The following is an 18769-nucleotide window of genomic DNA, read 5'->3' on the forward strand; positions in this document are numbered from 1 at the left end:
AATAATGAAAAAAGGAAACAACTCTGTAAATAACGCACGCGAGAACGACGTGCTGATTGGGCATCATTGAAGACGCCTTGGAAGCGAGAGATGGGGTCATGATTGGGCGTCTGCGACGCGAGGTGGTCTTGGGGTGTGTCGATCCTGATTTCGGCAGCCGAGAAAGAACAGCCCTCGCAAGAACCAAGCATGGCCACTCCTCAGCACTCGTGCAGTGGCATGCGGCCGGTCGCCAGTCTGCGCGTCAATGGATCACTAAAAGCGCCAGCCTCCACACCTGCGGCGGGCAAGTCGCGTTGGGTTGGTGGCATCAGCAGGTCCTCGTTCATGGCCACGTGCTCCATCGGGGACTCGCACCCTACCGCGAGGCCACGCTTGCGCGTCGGCTTGCGGACGTAGTGATCATAGAAAGACGTCGGTCCATTGGTGACGCGATCCACACACGCCTGTGTCTCGCTGTCGTACTGCGCTTCATTGATTGGCTGCATGAGATAGTCGCTGTCCAGCATCGCGCACATGCGGTTGTATCCAAGAAAGTTCGACGCGGTCGGTGGGCTCTGCAAGTTGATGGTGACGCCGACTTCCTTACAGTCGAGGACGACCACCGCGGGTACAGCGGAGGGTTCTATCTCAGCCATGACCTCGTCTGCGCACACCAGCGTTCCGCAGGAAAGGAAAGGAAAAAAATAGCTAGTGAAAAGGTTTGACAGCCGCCGTGCGCAAGATCAAAAAGCAAACACAAGAAATAGGGAGAGCGGATGAGCAACGCGCACGTCAACTCCCGACTCAGGTTGTAGCACAGTAGAGAGAGAAAAAAAAACGTGCCGGTCGCGACACGACGCTGCATACACTGGAGTAAACGGCTATAGAGGGAAAAGGGGGAGGAGGAGATACACAATGCGAAAGGGATGTGAAGCATCGAGAACGCGTGTCTGCAACTGCGCAGAGGGATATCTCGGCACGCAAGCACTCGTTTGTAACTTTGCAGCCAGCGGGAGAGGAATACCGAGCAAAGCCCGAGAACCCATGCGAGCACTACAAAGCAGGCGGAGAGGAGAACGCGCGGTTGCCCACATCCGTTTCACGGTGCGCGTCAGGAGGGGTGTGAAGACCCTCTCCCGAATAACCGTCGTTCCTTGCCAACGTTGCAGCTGTGCTTCTGCTGATAACTAAAAAGAAACAAAAAATGACATTGCAAACCGTTATCTGCTCAGTAGACTCGAGGGGGGTCGGTGTGGCCACGTGTGCGAGCGCGTGTGAGTCACCGGAAGTGACTGGGTGGCGCACAGGCCTAACGCCGGCGGCGGCGGATCATCTTCTTCTTCTTCTTGGCCTGGAAGATGATACCGTCGTGGACCTTCTCGAACCACTTCATCGCCTCCGCCTTGGTAACGTGGTGAGAGTGTCCGACGCGGCTGCACTTGCGCTTGCGGTGCGCCACACGCTCGCCGCGGCGACCGAGGACGACGTAGAAGTCCATGCCGTAGATACCGGTGGAGGGGTCGTACTTGATGCCGAGGTCAATGTGCTCGTCGATGCCGAAGCCGAAAGAGCCGGTGTCGGAGAAGTTGTAGCTCTTCAGCTCGAACTCCTTCACCTTAAGGCCCTTCTCCAGCAGCTCCTCAGCCTTCTTCCCGCGGACGGTGCAGTGCACGGCAATCTTCTCATTACGGCGAATGCCGAATGTGCGCACGGTCAGGCGAGCGCGGGAGAGCACCGGGGACTGCTCACAGAGCTGCTCGAGCACCTTCGAAGCACGCGTCAGGCGATCACCGCTCTCCCCGACGCAAATGTTGATACAGAGCTTCTTCACCACAATCTCCCGCATGGGGTTCGCAGCCTTGCTCTCGGCGACCATTTTTGCAGTCTTCGGTCTGATGAACTTTCGAGACGAAGCGCGAACAAGTGCAGGAGAATGCGACAAAATAAAAGAAAGCGAGAGGGGAACGAAGTGGCGAGAGAGAGAGGGGGGGCAGAAGGAAGGTAAGAGATACAAGTGGACACCATCATGGACATAATAAAAACTCGGATGCAGCTTCTCCGAGCGCGGGCGGCGGATTAGGCGGAATCCCGTCCCCTTTGTGCAGCAACTCCACCCCTCCCCTCCTCCCGTACACCTGGGTAGAGAAACGGGAGGAATACACGTGCGACGATGCGCGCACGGGAGGTTGGCACGAGACTCTATCTTAAGTTTGTTCGTTTCCTAATCCTGAGAAAATGCAGCCAAGCTCCACTCATACGTGCTAGCGAGCGGATACTACGGTGAACTCCACCACTGACACAATAGGCGAGAAGGTCACCTTCTTCCCTCGTTTCTTGGCCGATGCCCGCTCTGGACGACACGGGACTGCACACCAGAAATGCCCCGCGTACTGCTTCGACGCGTACGCGGAGAAGCGCGCTGAGCTGCGTTGCTGCCGTCGCCCGCGACGTCGGTGTTGGTGGCCTCGAGAAAGGGACACCGCCGGTTCTGCCATCGCAGCTGCCTCTAGCAGGTTTTCCCACAGCACCGCCACGGGCGGCAGTCGAGACATTGGGAGACGCTAACACAGTGCGTACGCCGACACGCGAGCGCATTACACGAGAGGGAAGAGAGAGAGAGTGATGGGGAGGGCAGTGGAAGAAATCCAGGAGAAAGGGGGAGAGACGTAGTAGGGTTGGTAAGAGCCCTGTAGGAAAGTGTCTGCATGAGATTGTGTCAGCCGCGCAACGAAGCCTCGCCTTCACCCAGCAAGCAGTGCGACAATTCGTTTCGTGGTGCTGACGCGTGTGAGTTGGCCAGATCATGTCATTGAGTAGTCAGTGGGGGTAAAATGCCTTATGTCCTCTTACTATTTTCCCTCATCGTGCTCTGCTCGATGTGCTTGCACATGAAGAGGACTTGTGCGCACTGTGGGGTGAGTGGGTAGGCTCAGCGATCACTCATAATTGCAGAGATCTCTGTCAAGAAGCGGAACTAAGGCAACGAAGACGCACATGCAACCGCCAGGAACACACTCCTCAGCAGCGACCCCCCCCCTCTTCTACACTTCGTTTCGTCGCGCTGCAGCTACGTCACATCGGGCGGAACAAACCGGAAGCGGGAGGCCCAGTACAACTTGTTTGCGTACAAGGATGGGTCTTCAGCAGGGTCGGCGTAGGGGTACGTGAATTCGGTGCCTCCCATCACGTCCCTCGTGGCCCGCATCACAACACAGAAGGTGTCGGCCTTCACGAGGTTATCCATGATGTTCAGCCGGCTATGGCGCCGCAGCAAGGGGCCCAAACGGTGGGTCGATTCCATGTGCACCATCACGTTGGGTTCGGTGATGCCGTGATTAACGAGATCCACAACCGGCACCAAGGATGGTCCGCCAAAGACCTCTTCACCACCTGGAACATCAACACAGCGGCTGGCGCACGCTCGGTGAGCTCGCAAAAGGTCCGCCATGGGCACGTGAATATGTCTGCGGCTCAGATCCTCGTGTATGTGCGCGATCACGACGCTATTCAACACGTCGATTTTCTTCATGTGCACCATCTTCTCCGGACCCAAGGCAACCATGAGGGAAGCACAGTCGCCTTCCTCCAGCCGCATCTGGCGCAGGTACGCCTCGAGAGGGCTGCGCGGCTGCATGGCGAGGGCTGTGAACGCCGTTGTTAGCGCCGCCTCCTTCGAGTACGTCACTCTCACACCATTCTCCTCCAGGGTATAGGTGTGTAGAGCGGCAGCGAGCTGTTGGCCCCATGGTGATGCGAGGGCCATGAAAGGTGAGGTGCACGCCAGGCACGGCACCACCGCCAGCACCTCACCGTCTCTAGCGGTGTCAGCGGCTTTACACACCAGCCCGTAGCAGCCCTTCATCGCCACGTACTGATACTCCACACATGGCGCCACCATCACATTGAGGCGAGCACTCGCCAGCTTCCACATTCACCTCCCCTCAGCAGAACGGAAGCTTTTCGTGCGCGGGAGAATTGCAAGGAGAGAGAAGAGGAGGAGATTCGGAACAACGTTGCCAAAGGCGTACATCCCCCCCGCCGCCTCCTCTTCCAACAACAACACACCGGATGACGGGATCAACCCCGACGACAACGAGTGCAGTCAGGCGCGGAGGCGTGCGATACGCCCCTACGAAGGTGCACTCCAACCGCAGCGGAAGGCTGATGTGCCATGGCATTCCCACCCATCAGTATCAGGGTTTCCAGGTAAAAACGCGCGACGGCGCCGCTAGTGCGAAGATCAACAGTGTGGGTTGACAACATGCAGCTGTCAGCGGCTACGCTTCGGCTTTCAGTGGGCAAGTGCGTGCAAGACGGCTGCGACACCCGAGAAACAAAAGGAGGTCAGCATACGAGCGAACCGACTCAAGCTCCCCCTCTCAGCAACGTCGCACTGCGGGACGTAAGAGCAAAACGCTTGTTCATGTGCAGCAGGAAGAGAAAGAAGAAAAATATACTCGGCATCACGCATGCCTCCAAGGAGCAAAGCACTCTCCTCTTTAACTAATCACATCCCGTCCTCCTCATAGCGGGGGTCGTGGCTCGCTCTCCTGAACGGAAAATGCAGAGCGCAGTTTGTCAGAGCGTTCACGCTGGCGTTGCTCAACTGATTCAAACTTCTTCAAGAGTGCTTCTTTCGCCATGTTGGGGCCGACCACACCGTACTCGGTCGCTCGGCGATCGTAGACCTCGCCACGATCACCACCGTCGAGCGCACTCAGACGGTAGCGCTGTGCCATCTCCCGCTCTTTCTCACGGTGCATGCGTTCCAGCTCCCGCTCCTGCTGCATGTGCGCGTTTGACAGCTGTTGAAGTCGCTCCATGAAGTTCTCGGAGAGTTTCTCCCGCTCTGCAGCTGCCTGGTCCGCCATGCGCTTCAGAGCGGCGTCATGAGCCGCCCGCAGCTCTGACTCTCTCGATTGTAGCCGCCTCTGAACATCGGCCTCCTGTTGTACCTGGGCTGCGCGCAGGGCCGCCTCCCGTTCCCGCAGTTCGCGCTCGCGGCGAGAAATGTCGTCGAGCAGCGTCTCCTCGCGTGCACGGAAGCGCTGCTCCATCGTTCCCGCCTCCTCGCGCTGCTGCGCTCGCATGAGCTCCTTGTCACGCTCAAGCTGTTCCTTCCGCTCTCGTAGCTCCGTGTCCATTGCCGCCCTCCGTTGCTGTCCCAGCCTGACCAACTCGTCGTATTCGTGGCGCAGTCTCGCCGCTGCTTCTTCCCAGGTTGCCCTGAGCTGCTCCTCACGCTTCGCAACGGTCTCTAGCATGCCAACGTGAAGGGACTCCACCCGCTTGGTGAACTCATCGCGCGCCTCCATGGCGCGCTGGTCGTAGGCGGCGACGAGGTCGTTTCGGTAGGACTCGAAGTGACTGTATTGATGCATGAGGGCCTCATTCTTTTCCTGCTCACACGCGCCCACTGTATGCCGCATTGAACGCACCACCTCCTCGGCAAACCGCAGCGCTGCCTGCAATTCGCCAGTGTGGACCTCGTGCATCTTGCAGGCCTGCTGAAGCCTGTTGCGTTCCTCGACACACTGCGCGTGGAGGAGCCGGGCTTCCGAAAGCTGCACGCGCATAGCCTGAAGCTCACTCTCCAAGACAACAAGGCGTTCTACTTGATGTGCGACAACTTCCTTCATACCGGCTTCGCTTTGCCGGAGTTGCGTACACTCACGCGTCAGACCGTCGAGTCGCTGCTGTTGTTGTGTGAAAAGAGCGCGCTGACTCTCCTGGTAGGCAGCGATTTCTTGCTGGTGGGCTGCAATGTCGGCATTCTGGCGAGCAGCGGCCTCGCTCATTCCCCGGAACGCCGCCTCGCTCGCCCGTGTAAGTCGCTGAAACGTGCTCCAACGCTCCTCCATGCTAGGGACTAGCGCTGTAGGGCCGCCACCCTCTTCTTCCGAGGCAGCCGTCGAGGTCAGCACGGGTGGTCCCATCCACCGAGGCAGCCCTAACGTTTGCGAGACAATGCGTCCGCTCCTATTGTTGGCACTATCCACCAAGGCAGTAGTCGCCCGCTGCAGCGAGTGGGCACCGCTTCCATCGGGTGTGGGCGTGGGTGAGGCTGAGCATGCCTTTTGCTTTGTATCCACCGGCTTCCATGGCACCGTCGCGGGCCGCCACACCTTCGCTTCAGGTGCCAGCTGGGACGTGTCCGATTGGAGTACGGGGAGCTCTACCGGCGTGGAAGACATACGCGTGAAGGGAATGCCGGTGTGCGGGTATCTGGAGCGCGCGGTAGGCGTGCCACCTGTGCCGACAACGTCAGATGTCAGCAAAGAAGAAAAGAATGCTACAGCAGACACCCGGGGGGATCGCCTGCGGGGACGGTCCTTCGCCATGGACGTGCATGCGAGCGGCCGTCGAGGAAAAGCGTCGGCAACGTAAGTGCCGAGTCGTTATGCAACAGATCATCACACATGTACAGAGAGAGGGAGACAGGTTGATGTGACGGGACCATGGCACTCACGTGCTCTGCAGTGAGAGACGAAAATGAGGCTCGCACCTGTCAGTGCAGCCGACATTTACGCTGACGCACGTCACTGGTGCCACAACGCTCGACTTACTAGACTGGAGGTTGCTCACGCGAGTGCGTGCGTTTGGGAAAAGGGGACTCTCTCTTCTTTGTGCGGCAGTTGTTCGGTGCTTTTCTTCTCCTTTGCCGTCCACACTTCGAAGATCACTCTGCTGCGCACCTAACAAGAGTTGCTGGTATCGCAGCGCTCCGTGACCAGACGAGGTCGAGGTCTCCCCCCACTACCCCTACAACACCGCTATGAGAGGCAGCACAGAACAGGCAAAGAGCCGGTGAGTAAAACGGAAAAAAAAAGAGGGCGACCAGGGGGAACGAAACGAAGCGCAAAGGTGTTGGCAGGAAAAAGACAGCAGCGAGCGGAGAGCACCGCCACCGCTGAGAGAGAGGGTGGGACAGAAGGAGAGACAAGGCGCACGGCAAGCGACCCAACCAAACCAAAATTGCACACGAGAAGAGCACAGTAAACCCTGTAGCGTCACGGACTCGACCTCGTGTCCTCGCAGTTAACAACAGCCTCAGCTCAAAAGCGACGAAGTAGCGTACACTGCCATAACGACCACCATCATCACCACTGATACTGGAGAGAACCAAAGACAAGGAAAGCGCCAGAGCGGTTAGCCGATTATCTACATGTCTTCCCCTGCAGTTAAGGTTAGCGAAACAAAAAGGGAAACCCCCTTTGGGCCTAATAGGGCGGTGAAGAGCTAAGAGAGAATCACTGTCGTTGTGTAAAACGGAAAACAATTACCGACAGACGGACAGCCACCCACCTTGTCCACACATAATACTCATGAGGAAACAGCACTATGTGTTGTACAGTGCCGTGGCAGTCCCTCTAACGTCCCTTTGTTGTGTGCGCTTTGGCGCTGCTCGCCCGTCCCTGTTGCCGTCTTTGTTGTACCGAAGTGCGGTCATGCCACGTGTCCTACGCAGTAGCGCGAGCTACAGTGAAGATGTGCTGACTGCTGCTTGCCTGCAGTTTCTTCACCGCCTCCTCCGCACGCTTGTGCGTCGTGAAGGCAATAAGAAACGATCGCGCGCCATCCTTGCCAACCTCTGGCGGTGCAATAACAAATCGTCCGGCCAAGTCGCTCAACAGCGACGCCAGCAAGATTTCATTCACGTTGTGGCCACTAACGACGAGGCACAGCTTCCCTTTGAGCGACGGCTTCGCACGCTGCATCAGAAACTGCAGCGGGTCCATCTGTGCGTCCCGCACCGCGTCACTGAGGAGCACAGGCGGTGGCGCAGTGGTGCTTGTTTTGGTCAGCAGGCATGAACGGTGCGGCTCTCTGTCAATGCCTTCAGAGTGAACGTGAAAGTACTTGGCAAGTGAATGCACAAGCGCACGGGTCTCGGCGTTCGCTGGCGGAAGTGAAACAACTGACTCGTTCCCTTCGACAAAGTTCATCAGCTGGCGCTCTGCCCGCTGCACCGCGCTCGAGTCCTGCTGTGCAGCGTCCCACAGCATGAGGGAGTAGAGAAATTTCTCGCTCTTTGTCTTGCTGAGCGATGTGAGCACATCCAGTCGGCGGGTGAAGAGGCAGTCGTCGTCGCATGGGACAACCACCGCAAATTTGTTTGGCCCCTCCGCCTTCCGCTTGCCCACCTTGGCACATGGAAGACTGCGCGTCACGCGACCGCAGTTGCACGTGCACCTCAGGTACACCGAGCACGGCGGGCACGGCGTCGTGCCGTGACATGGCTTGGCGCAGCGGTGGCCGCACTCTTCGTGCCGCTGATCGCACTGTTGATGGCACGGATTGGCCTCCTCGACGCATGGGCCACTGTGACAGGCGCGGTCACAGAAGTGCCTGCATGGCAATTCTATCCCGCACTCCTCCTCACACGCCACATCCGCTACACCACATAGCTGCATCACCGACGTGTTGTGCCTCGGACACGAGCGTCGGACGAGTGCCCCGCATGGAGGACACGGTCCGAAGTGGCAATTGTGGCCTACCGGGTGGTTGCACGGGCGTGGGATGCGGCAGGCCCGATTGCACACGGGTGGCTGTGTGCCACATTGCTGTGGGGGTCGAAGCACCGCCGCGCCGCAGTAGCATGTGAGTGTTTCAGTCACGACGTGCACGCAGGATGGACACTGCGCAGAGGCGTGGCAGAGGTCCTCGCATGTGTGCCCGCACGGCAGCGGTCGGCCGCACACCTGAAGGCACATGTGCGAATTTGTTTGAGTCTTGTTTCGGTCTGAGCAGCAGACCACCTTGCACTTGTGCCGCCCGCACGACAGCTTCGTGCCACACTCGTATGTGCAGGTGAAGTTCTGCGAGTCTGCACAGGACAGCCGCTTGCGAACCTTTCGACAGCGACACGACACGTCGACGCGCAACTCACACAGTGGGCAGGTGCCTGGGTGGCACGTCAGCTGGCACCGGTGCTGCCCACATGAGAGTAGCTTGTGGCATACCCGGCCGCATTGCGGAATGGGATCCGTGCAGGTGTGCCGCACGGTTTCCAGCTCTGAAGCACCACAAGGACAGGTATGAACGCTGGAGGGGTCGGTAGGGCATGGCGGGCACTGGCCGTCGTGGCACAGTAGCGTGCACGTGTGCTGGCCGCATCGCAGTGTCTTGCCGCACACGCTGCCGCAGAAAAACGTTGTCTCCTTTGTGCAGAGGCGCTGCTGCGTGGTTTTGCCGCAGTAGCAGATGAGGGTCATCAACTCCGAGCAAGGTGGGCAGGGCCCGGTGTGGCAGGGCAGTAAGCAGGTATGTTTCCCACACGTGAGCGGGCGCCTACACGGATTGCTGCACGTCGTCTCCGGATCGGGCTGCCCGCATGGATAGGTGTAGGTCGTTGCTCCGCATGGACATGGCTGGGGCCCTACCAGCAGCTGGCATCGCGGGCAGGGACCAGGATGGCACTGAGCAGGGCACCTGTGCGTGCAAAAAGGCCTCACACGTCCGCAGAGGCGGCCGCACGAGTGGGGTGTCACGAGCGGGTCGTACTTCGGCTTTGACACCTTCCCACAGAAGCACAAATCCGTCAGCGGCTTCGGCTGCGCGTGGCGGCACTGCGGGCAGGAAAAGACAACAGTGTCGCGGTCCACTTGCGCCCATCGACGGATGCAGGCGAAGTGGTAGATTTGGACGCACGCATGGCATGACCAAATCGGCTGCTGCTGCTTCACAGGCTCCAAGCAGCTGGGGCACTCGTACACCTCCCGCCGCAGCTCATCTGCGACGCGAGCACTACGCTCATCCTCGACGCCAGGGTCCGCCATTGTAGAAACAAACAACAACACAAAAAGCCGGCGGCCGAGGAGCAGAAAGAGGTGAGGAGGGACACCGACAAAGCGCAGCAAACACCGCTGCCACTGACACCGCAGGAGAGCAGCCGCAGAAAAGAGAAAATAACACAATCCAGCAGAGTGGGCGCTGCGTTGTCTGCTTGTCCTCCGTTCGCTCTGTCGTGAACAACAGAGCACAGGGGCGAGGGCACATGCGTTCGGCAAACGGAGCTGCTCTCACCGGCCAAGCTCGAAACAAGTCGATCGAGCGGAGGGTGGAGGTGTAAACAGCGCGTTCGTGAAGCTGCGTATGCGTATGTGAGTCAGTTATGGTGAGTGTGAGGGGTGCGATGCTGGGCGATCATTCATCAAAGAAGAAAGAGCGAAGCGATGGTGGGGAGGTGATGCATGGGGAACACGACCACAGCAAAGTGGGATGGCAGGCGAGCAGCGTTGGTGATCAGAGGGAGTCACACACGTAGGTGCACAAAACTGAAGCCGCCCGTGATGGTGGCAGATACCTCGTGTTCACCAAAGCTCTGCCTCACACGGGACCCAAGTGGAGGGGGGTGGGGGAGCGAAGGCGGCGTAATGGAGAGGGATAGAACGCCTGCCTGTGGCTATATGGCGGTGGTGTACGTGTATTAGCTTCTCTCGAAGGATGAGTGGTGGTGGTGGTAGGGGTGGAGGACACTAGGGAACAGAGGAGACACACACTCACCATATCTTCAGCAGTACAGATGATAGACGTGTGTGCGCCGCCCCCACCCGACACCACAGTAGAATCGAGGAGCAGAAAGAGGAAAACAACAACTGCACCTACACAATGCACGTGGTCTGTAGCGCTATGGAGTATGAATGCGCCGCCCGAATGCGGCGGGTGTGCGTACACTGATTGCGGACATTGCTTCATGGGTCACCTTTCTCGTCTTCCTCGTCACGCCGCCGTTGCAGCGCTTTCATCATGCGACGTTTTCCGTCGGTGGTGACCGCCGTGTCGACGGGGAGGGTGGCTGTCGCCCACCCATTGGGCTCCCCTGTCGACTGTGTGAAATTCGATTCTGTCGCTTTAGACGTGGTGGCAAAACTGCTGTCGCCGGCAGCCTCTACAAAGGAGTCGATCCGCTGATGCGAAGAAAGGAATGGTGTGCGAAAGAGGTGCTGCAGCCGAGTCGCTTTCTTGTGTCCAAGCCCTGCAATGCCCGCCCACTCTGACGCCTCACTCATCAGCACATCTGCCATGCATGTCTTCCGATTGGCAATGCGTACCACGTCGCTTCGTGTGACCACCTGCGGCGTCTGTGTGAGGGCCTCAATGAGCATTGGCAGTGGCGCATCCCCAACACGCGCACGCGCAGCCCCGCTAAACTCTAAGGACGTCACTGCGGACGCTGCAAGGCTCGCCAGGTATTGCACCGCGTCGCTGACCGACCACACGAGGATAAGTCCGCACTGCTGTGCCACGCCACACTCAAGATTCAGCCACGAGAGCGTCTCCAGAGGAACCTCGGCAATACTGTTCATTTGTATCATGAGAATCACGGGCTGCGTCCCACAGCGCTGGCGCGCCCCTTGCACGCGGAGCACTAGCGCTGCTTGATCGCGCTGCACCCCGGCGCTCTGCACGTCGCAGTACAGCACTGACGAAGCACCGCATGCGAAGTCGCAGTGCTGCAGCTCTTCGTTCACCTCTACACGCACGCCGCGGCGCTGCCGTAAGGCCGACGTCACCTCGTGATCCACCCACCGTGAACACACTGTAACCACATGGGTACTCATGAGCCTGTGCTCCGTCACGTGGGGTAGAGTGCCGTGGACTGTCGTGGCAGTGCAGTCAAGAGGAAATCACATCAGAGAAGAGGCCCCTCAGATAATACAGTCATGCAGAGCTCGCGTGGCAGCTGACCTGGTGTTTCGCCCCCTCCCACGGTTACTGAGCACATCAGAGGGAAACAGTCCTACCAAAAGTGCACGTGCAAGGGCCTACAAATACCTTGATTAGAGGTGGATAGAAAAAGAGGATATGAGGACTGAGGAGACGGCAGCGAGAAAGTGGCGTTCGAGGAAAGAACATCACGTGCACCCATGTATGTGTCTATATATGTGTGTGTGTGGTGGTGGGGAGGGGGAGAGGGGCACGTAGGTCTGGGTGGCTGCGTTGGTAGAGCATGAGCACGCAAACTCAGTACACATCGGAGCAGTGGCGCGTCTTCGAGGCAGAAGGCGGCGAGGAGGCATCGCTTTTGCTCGGATTGTCTACCTCGATATTCTTGCAAAGCAGCCGACTCTTCGTCAAACGGGGTCAACGTGCATCCCCCTCCCCTCACTCATCGGGATGTGTTCTGCAGTGAAGTGGCGATGGGGATGTGGGTCTGGCTTTGCGGGTCTTCAGTGCTTTTTTCTTGCGAGTGCGCCCAGCCTGGATGCACAATATTGGCGTGCGAGCGGTGGGGACTGCACGCGCAGTCATGGAGAGTTCTCCGGACAGGGGTACGGCGGGCCTGCAGTATGCGCGGAGGTCCTGAATGTACTCGAAAAGCCTCGCCTAGTGAACACGGCTGGACGCCTAGAGCAAGCTCGCTGATGTGTGTCCCCCGCAGGACCCCAGTGCTGCTGCACACTACCTCGACACGCCTTTGCTTTCTGCACTGTGTTCATCATCTGTCATACAACATGAATGGAACTCCCCTCCACACGCGTCATCACAGGCCATCGTGTTGTGCAAAAGAGCGGTGGAGACGCGGTAAAGCGAGGCGATAACCCAGTCATCTGAGCAGGGTCTCTGCCCCACTCTCCACACACACATCCCCTTCGCTGGTCACCTCACAGCCGCGCCCGTCGTGCCAGCCGCCACGTGGTGCGCCCCTCTCGGGGTGGGGCCGGCTCCCCACACCAGTAACGCAGTGATGGCGGGATGGGATACCCTCGAGACAGACTAACGCTTCGCCCATCATATGAATGGTGCAAGTCGGATCCCTGTCGAAGGTCGACGCGCGGCGCAGCACCGTTCGCAACCTGGCCACCGACATCAGCAGCGACACACCGTTCTGACCTCTTCGCGTTGGGGGCGCGTGGGCCTGCCATCACCAGAGGTGGTCACTGCATTAGCAAGGGACGGGAGAATGGGGGCTGCTTGGCTCCCCCATAGAGGGGGTTGCTGGTCCCCGACACCACGCACGGCGCGGCGCCCCACCCCGTCGCCAGGGAGGCACAGAGAGCAGGAAACAAGAAGTAGTGGAGGAGACAACGGAAGCGCAACAAAATATAAAAGCACACAAGCGATGTGCGTGGGTGACGCCGACCATAACAGGCTAATGTATCCACCCCTCCTGCCCTCCACGTCCAAAAGAGCAGTGGAGAGGGTAGGAGTGGAAAGCGAATCGCAGAGGCGCACAAGCCCAATACGCTGTGAACGGATCAGCAGCACACCCGCACACGAACAAACTCACGCGTACCGACCAAATGCCACCCAGGCACTGAAAAGCAAAAGAGCACACATCGAGTAGTTTAGATATTAAAGAGTTATCACATCTTCACACTTTTGCACCCTGCAGCTCCCTGTGCACCACAGAAGAGCGTTGCGCACCACACGCGAGGGGCGAATGGCGCGGGCGAAAACGCACCGCGATGGTGCCAAATAATAAAGACGAGAAATGCCGCACATCCGCATGGACATCACAGAGAGAGAAATAAGCCCAGTAAGCAGGCAACTCGCACCCAGGGCGCAGGTGTGAAGGAAGGGAGAAGGGGGCAGAGGGAGGCAGCCTCTAAAGGAGAAGAATAAAACGAGAGAGACCATGGTCCGCCGAATAGTGCTCAGGCTCACACACACACACACACAGTTAAAGAGAGGCTCAGGGGCATTCATGTGTATACGCCCACACCCTTCGCCTTAGGTTTCTCCCTCTGGTACACCACCACGCGCCCACTGCTACCACCACTACGCTTCCCTGCACTCTTCACACCGTGTTGACGGCGATTACTGCGCCGCACACCCGTGCTGTGGGCTCTCATTATCCTCCTCCGCCTCTTCATCCTTCTTTATCTCCTCCTCTAAGATGGATAGGTCCTCTCGAGTGACGTAGCACACCTCGCCGGTCTCCTCGTCCGCAGTCGCGCGCACACTCTTTGGCGGCGGCAGCGCTTCGCGGAGCAGCTGCAGCTGCGCCGACTCGATGCGATCTGGGTAGGTGACTTCGAACTCAATGATCAGGTTACCAAACTTGCTGGGCTGCCTGTGCACCGGCATACCCTCACCGATGACGCACTTGACATCGCCCGGCTTTGTTATAGTTCCACGTGCCTGCCGCACCACCAGTTCCCGGCCGTCGAGGTGGGTGAACTTGAATTGAAAGCCGCAGAGCGCCTCCGCGAGGGAGAGGTGGTGCCGCATGTGCAGGTCACAGTCGTCGCGGGTGAAGATGTCGTGCTTTACCTGCTGCAGCGCCACCACAAAGTCACCGGTGCGCTCCACACCAACCTCTTCGTCAGCCATCCGCGGAAACGTGATTCGCTGGCGGTGCGCCATGCCCCTCTCCACGATTACCTGCACCGCGGCATCCACCTCGACCGTCTTGTTGCCCGAGCAGCGACTACAGCGATTGCGCGGGTCGATGTGCTCGCCGGAGCCCTGGCACGCGTCGCACACCATTTGCATCTGCTGCACCATCATACCCATCTGCCGCACTATCACACGCGAGCCGCTGCCCCGGCACACAGGGCACATGTTGCCGCCTCGTGGGGCGTTTCTCTTCTTGGAACCGCTACCTTTGCAGTCGGGGCACAGGACGGTGCGCCTTCGATCCACCTGCACCCTCTTGCCATTGTAAAGGTCTTCAAGGGTGACAGGAAGGGCGTATGCTGCATCTCGACCGCGTCGACTGCGCTGCCCTCGCCCGCCACGACCGCCGCTGAAGACGGGGTCCGCCATGCCTCCGTTGAGCATGGCGTTCAGCATCTCCTCCATGCCTGATCCGAACATTGCACCGCTAGATTGCCAGAAAAAAATACACTACAAGAAGCGCAAACGGAGGGGTCAAAGCAGGAGAAGCAAAATAAATTCAATTCACGCGACCACACACAAACACACACACTCACACCTGCGCATTCAATAGAGAGAGGCGTCCAAGAGCAAAGAAGAAAGGAAGGGTGTGAGGTCGCAGAAAAACGTCAGTAAAGCACAAGGGCACCATAGCAGAAGAGAGAGAGAGGGGAGAGGCGGGATACATGAAAGTAGCGAGGGAGAGCGAGAATAACAGCAAGATGACATTGCCGTGCATCGAGCACACACTGGAGACAGTAAAGTCCGTCTCACCCACTCAGACAATGACGGTGAGAGCACCTTTAGGGCCTTGCTTGGAGAGAAAACATCCCACACAGAGAGTCGACCGCTCAGCCGCCACACTGCCTTCACCAGCCACGGCAGTTTTCAGCGGCGACTGTCTTGTGATTTTCGTGCTGGCTCTGTGATAAAACAATGCATGTCTTTGTCCCCTTCTTCTTGGCAGCCTCCCTCTGCTCTCCGCGCCCTCGACAGAACGCGCGATGCGGAGTAGTAGAGAAGTGGGCGAGAGTGGCTGTGCGGGTGATGCGACAGCACCGCTGAAGAACGAGCAAGTACTCCTGTCATTTCATTCAGCGCGTCTGCCTTGCCTACCCTCTGCCGGCCCGCAGCGGGAGAGCTTCACCTTCGTCTTTTCAAACACAAAAAGTCGGTAGAGCCCCACCGCAGCTCGTTCGCTCGGTGAGAGCGGAGAGTCCACGACGTCGCCATTGCTGCTGCGTTTACGGCACTGCTCCAGCGCTATCGCGTTGCCAGCCTTGGTGTCCTTGTGCTGATCGTAGTAGTGCATGAAGTTGTCTTCCAGCATGAGCGTGAGCTGGTGCTCCGCACAGAGCGCTACGAAGGCGTCCCATGGTACAAGGTACTCCGTCATGTCCTGCACGCTGCGCTCCACTCTTGCGACGTACGGGGTTCCAAACGACAAGGTAGAAGGCTCGAAGTTCACGGATTTTAGCTCCGCAAACGTTTCAGCGCTAAAGCGCACATCGTACACGTCGTTGCCGAATTCTGCGCCGTGCTCCTTTGCGCGGATAAGAAGCTCTGCATCGCTCACGGTGGTGCCGATAAAGCGCCCGTGCGGCGCCAAGGAGTCTGCGATAGCCTTGACAAAATACTGCATGCCCTCCTTTGACCGACACCCATAGTGCATCGAGAACTGGCATGAGGTAAGCTGAAATGGCCCCCGCTTAAGGAGGTCCTCCCGCAGTCCGGAGGACTCGTCGAAGGCGTCGTGCACGGCAAAGAACGCCGGGAATCCCTTCTTCCCGTGGGCCACCTTCACGCTCTGTCCCTCGGACGTGCTGTAGCGGGCGGCCGCCTCCGCCACACACTCAACCGAGGCATCCGTCATGAAGAGAAAGGCGGGGCGGATGTGCTGCCACTTGAGCAGGTCGCCGCCACGACCTCCGCAGACATCCAACACATGTAGCTTTGCCGGAGGCTTAAGTGCGTCCCGGATGGCCGCTGCTGTGGTAGTGAGCAGCACAGACTTCACCCAGTTGTTGAAGCGGCGAAGGTCACTGCGCTCCGCGTTGACTAGTTCCTTCGCGACGCTGCTGTAGTGCCTGTTCGTGTGCTGAGTTGCCTCGAAGCTGGGCGGGCGGCTCACCACCAGTGGCGCGTCCCTCCGGCGCTGCAATAGAGTCGCTGCCTCCGGCGCTGTGCGGTGTCGCAAGACCCAGTCAAGATGTTCGATGACGTTGTCGAAGATGGCTTCCTTGTTGTTCCCATGAGGGTTGGTGTGGATGACCTCCCAGTAGCCACTGTCGCCGTCATAGGAGGCGTCGACCACGTAGTCCGACCACGCATAACACCCACCAGCGTTCGCCAGTTGAATGTAAAGCGCCTCCTCAAGACTCGGCACCAGTGCCTCACTACCGGCACCTGGGTGGTAGCCAAGCCCGATGCAGTCGCGTATCTTTCGAAGAGGAAACGGTAGCGGATGCATGACCGTCTTGTTCGTGCTGTTTGTGTAGACATTGAGGTAAAGCTCGGCGTTTCCGCGACTTTCACGAATGGCGCGCAACGTTAACTTGGCTGTTACAAACTTCTCGGCCTCGGCGGCGTCCACGATGCTGGAGACCATCCCGGATGCATCTGCTGCGCCGACGCGTGGGCGGGCGGCGCACTCCAAGGTGTCGGCTTGCCTCTTCGCTTCCGCCGTTTTCACCTGTAATAGTTCGAGTAGGTGGGGAAGGGAGATGTTTTCCACGAGGCTCTCGTACACCGAGATGGCGGTGATGATAGAGTTGGCGCCAAGCTTGTCGGGTCGTAGGCGCTGAATGTACCACTGCTGTGTTTCTGAGTCGAAGGCGCACTCAGCTACTACAGCCGCGTCTACCGGGACTTCAAAGCCGCGCGGGTTGAGGATGTGCATTGGCTTGCGCAACCGCCAGTGCCCTGCCACGTCCTCACGATAGCCGTAGTTCTTCTTCATGAAAAACAGAGAGACGATGTACATGTCGGGCTGCTTGTCAGACGCCTGGAGAAGCCAGTCGATGGAGAGAAGGTGCCGCCACTTCCACTTCAGCTGCACGTTGCTGGAGCCCACAGCCACAGGGAAGTCGTTGGGTGTGAAGATAAGACCATCATTCTCCGTTGGGCCGTAAGGGCCCTCGTAGAGGAAGCACTGCGACTCGGTGCAGTAGCGCAGCTTTGCCAGGCAGTCCTCAATATCAGAGAGAGCCCACATGTCCTTGACGTACCAGGACACGTACCCGCATTCGTCAGAGGTGACAGGTAATGCGCAGGTCTGCACCAGCGTCTTGAGCGCATCATAGCGGTCTGCCATGGTGCACGCTGCCAAGTTCACCAAGACCCTGTCTGCTGCCCCCGCGTAAGAGAAGAGATCAAATGCCCCAAGTACCAAGCGAGGCACTCCAGGCGAGGTAGTCACAGACCGGTGCACCGACATGAGCTCTGCATCCAGCACGAAGGTATGATACCCAAGAGTCGTATGATCATCCATGAAGAGGTAAACCGCGTCGAGCGAGCGGTCCACCGCGTAGGTGAAATGGCGGCCACGCTGGTGGCGCTGCAACGTCACTGCTGAGAACGAAGCATCATCAGTGTCAGTCGCCACCGTCAGTGTGAAACACTCCGACTCACAAGGCTCGAGTTTGGACAGCGGCTCGAGTGAACAGCTCCGCCCTCCAAGAGAGAGGGACACGCGAGCAGCAGCTTCTTTGCTCTGATCGGTACGCCAGTGTAGCGCACGGCGTGCCTGCTCTAACGCCAAGATGCTTGTGAGGTGAGAAAGATTCACCGACGAAGCGCTGGCATCGGCTGTGTCATCGGCCATCCATGAGGGGAAACGAGGCTTCCACATGGAAACCACCACTACACGGATACCATCGCTTTTTTCCGTGAACGTGTACGCGTGCTGACGTAGGCGAACGATGTCTTTCCTGCAGAGAGGCGTGCACATCGGGCCTGGGAACTCTGCGTAATTCGTGTTGGTCGTCACATTGGCGTGGCGCAGGACGCACTGGAGCATCTCACTGGACGGCAGCGATGCACCGCTCAGCATTCCCTCCAGTGCGACCTCCACGTTGGCCATTTGTAGTTCAGAGACGTCGGTGTCGTCATCGGCGTGAATGGCACTGTGCCATGCGTCATTTGCTTGGCAGCACCATCTGCGATGCGGCTTATCCTTGTTTAATTCGCTTACCGCCTTGAGGTTTTGCAGCTGCATTGGAAGCTGAGAGAAAGACGCAAGCTTAAGTGCTACTGGAGTCGGTCTCAGTAAGAGAGAGCAAATGCACAACACGCCGGCGCCCACCAGTGTGACCTCGACCGTTTTCTCCCCCTCTACTCTTCGTGAGGGTGCTCCGCTGCTGACGCGTGCTATAGACTACCCCGTCCCTCTGCTCCTGATCGATGGTAAAGTAGGAAGCGTCGAGAACGAAGAACCAAGGCGAGGAAAACACCTGACCAGATA

At 58.5% G+C, this 18769-nt stretch overlaps 8 protein-coding genes across 8 annotated transcripts, besides 1 other annotated feature; all 8 read right to left on the reverse strand.

The window, feature by feature from the left end:
- Positions 1 to 200: 200 nt before the first annotated feature.
- Positions 201 to 638, reverse strand: LPMP_220020 (hypothetical protein; the record flags this gene model as incomplete). The annotated part of the gene is made up of 1 exon (XM_010700702.1): positions 201 to 638. The coding sequence occupies one exon, from the start codon at positions 636 to 638 to the stop codon at positions 201 to 203; it is 438 nt and encodes a 145-aa protein (XP_010699004.1).
- Positions 639 to 1291: 653 nt separating this feature from the next.
- On the reverse strand, positions 1292 to 1858 carry RPL11 (60S ribosomal protein L11 (L5, L16); the record flags this gene model as incomplete). Its single annotated transcript, XM_010700703.1, has 1 exon — positions 1292 to 1858. The coding sequence occupies one exon, from the start codon at positions 1856 to 1858 to the stop codon at positions 1292 to 1294; it is 567 nt and encodes a 188-aa protein (XP_010699005.1).
- Positions 1859 to 3049: 1191 nt separating this feature from the next.
- On the reverse strand, positions 3050 to 3880 carry LPMP_220040 (hypothetical protein; the record flags this gene model as incomplete). The annotated part of the gene is made up of 1 exon (XM_010700704.1): positions 3050 to 3880. One exon carries the CDS (start codon positions 3878 to 3880, stop codon positions 3050 to 3052), a length of 831 nt encoding a protein of 276 aa, XP_010699006.1.
- A 625-nt stretch (positions 3881 to 4505) lies between these two features.
- Positions 4506 to 5918, reverse strand: LPMP_220050 (hypothetical protein; the record flags this gene model as incomplete). The annotated part of the gene is made up of 1 exon (XM_010700705.1): positions 4506 to 5918. The coding sequence occupies one exon, from the start codon at positions 5916 to 5918 to the stop codon at positions 4506 to 4508; it is 1413 nt and encodes a 470-aa protein (XP_010699007.1).
- A 1524-nt stretch (positions 5919 to 7442) lies between these two features.
- On the reverse strand, positions 7443 to 9761 carry LPMP_220060 (transcription factor-like protein; the record flags this gene model as incomplete). Its single annotated transcript, XM_010700706.1, has 1 exon — positions 7443 to 9761. One exon carries the CDS (start codon positions 9759 to 9761, stop codon positions 7443 to 7445), a length of 2319 nt encoding a protein of 772 aa, XP_010699008.1.
- Positions 9762 to 10676: 915 nt separating this feature from the next.
- LPMP_220070 (hypothetical protein) lies at positions 10677 to 11546 on the reverse strand (the record flags this gene model as incomplete). The annotated part of the gene is made up of 1 exon (XM_010700707.1): positions 10677 to 11546. The coding sequence occupies one exon, from the start codon at positions 11544 to 11546 to the stop codon at positions 10677 to 10679; it is 870 nt and encodes a 289-aa protein (XP_010699009.1).
- Positions 11547 to 12413: 867 nt separating this feature from the next.
- Positions 12414 to 12943: a repeat region.
- An 803-nt stretch (positions 12944 to 13746) lies between these two features.
- LPMP_220080 (heat shock protein DNAJ, putative) lies at positions 13747 to 14493 on the reverse strand (the record flags this gene model as incomplete). Its single annotated transcript, XM_010700708.1, has 1 exon — positions 13747 to 14493. The coding sequence occupies one exon, from the start codon at positions 14491 to 14493 to the stop codon at positions 13747 to 13749; it is 747 nt and encodes a 248-aa protein (XP_010699010.1).
- A 904-nt stretch (positions 14494 to 15397) lies between these two features.
- LPMP_220090 (mRNA cap methyltransferase, putative) lies at positions 15398 to 18523 on the reverse strand (the record flags this gene model as incomplete). The annotated part of the gene is made up of 1 exon (XM_010700709.1): positions 15398 to 18523. One exon carries the CDS (start codon positions 18521 to 18523, stop codon positions 15398 to 15400), a length of 3126 nt encoding a protein of 1041 aa, XP_010699011.1.
- Positions 18524 to 18769: the final 246 nt, after the last annotated feature.

The sequence above is a fragment of the Leishmania panamensis genome (assembly GCF_000755165.1).
Source record: "Leishmania panamensis strain MHOM/PA/94/PSC-1 chromosome 22 sequence".
Lineage (NCBI taxonomy): Eukaryota > Euglenozoa > Kinetoplastea > Trypanosomatida > Trypanosomatidae > Leishmania > Leishmania panamensis.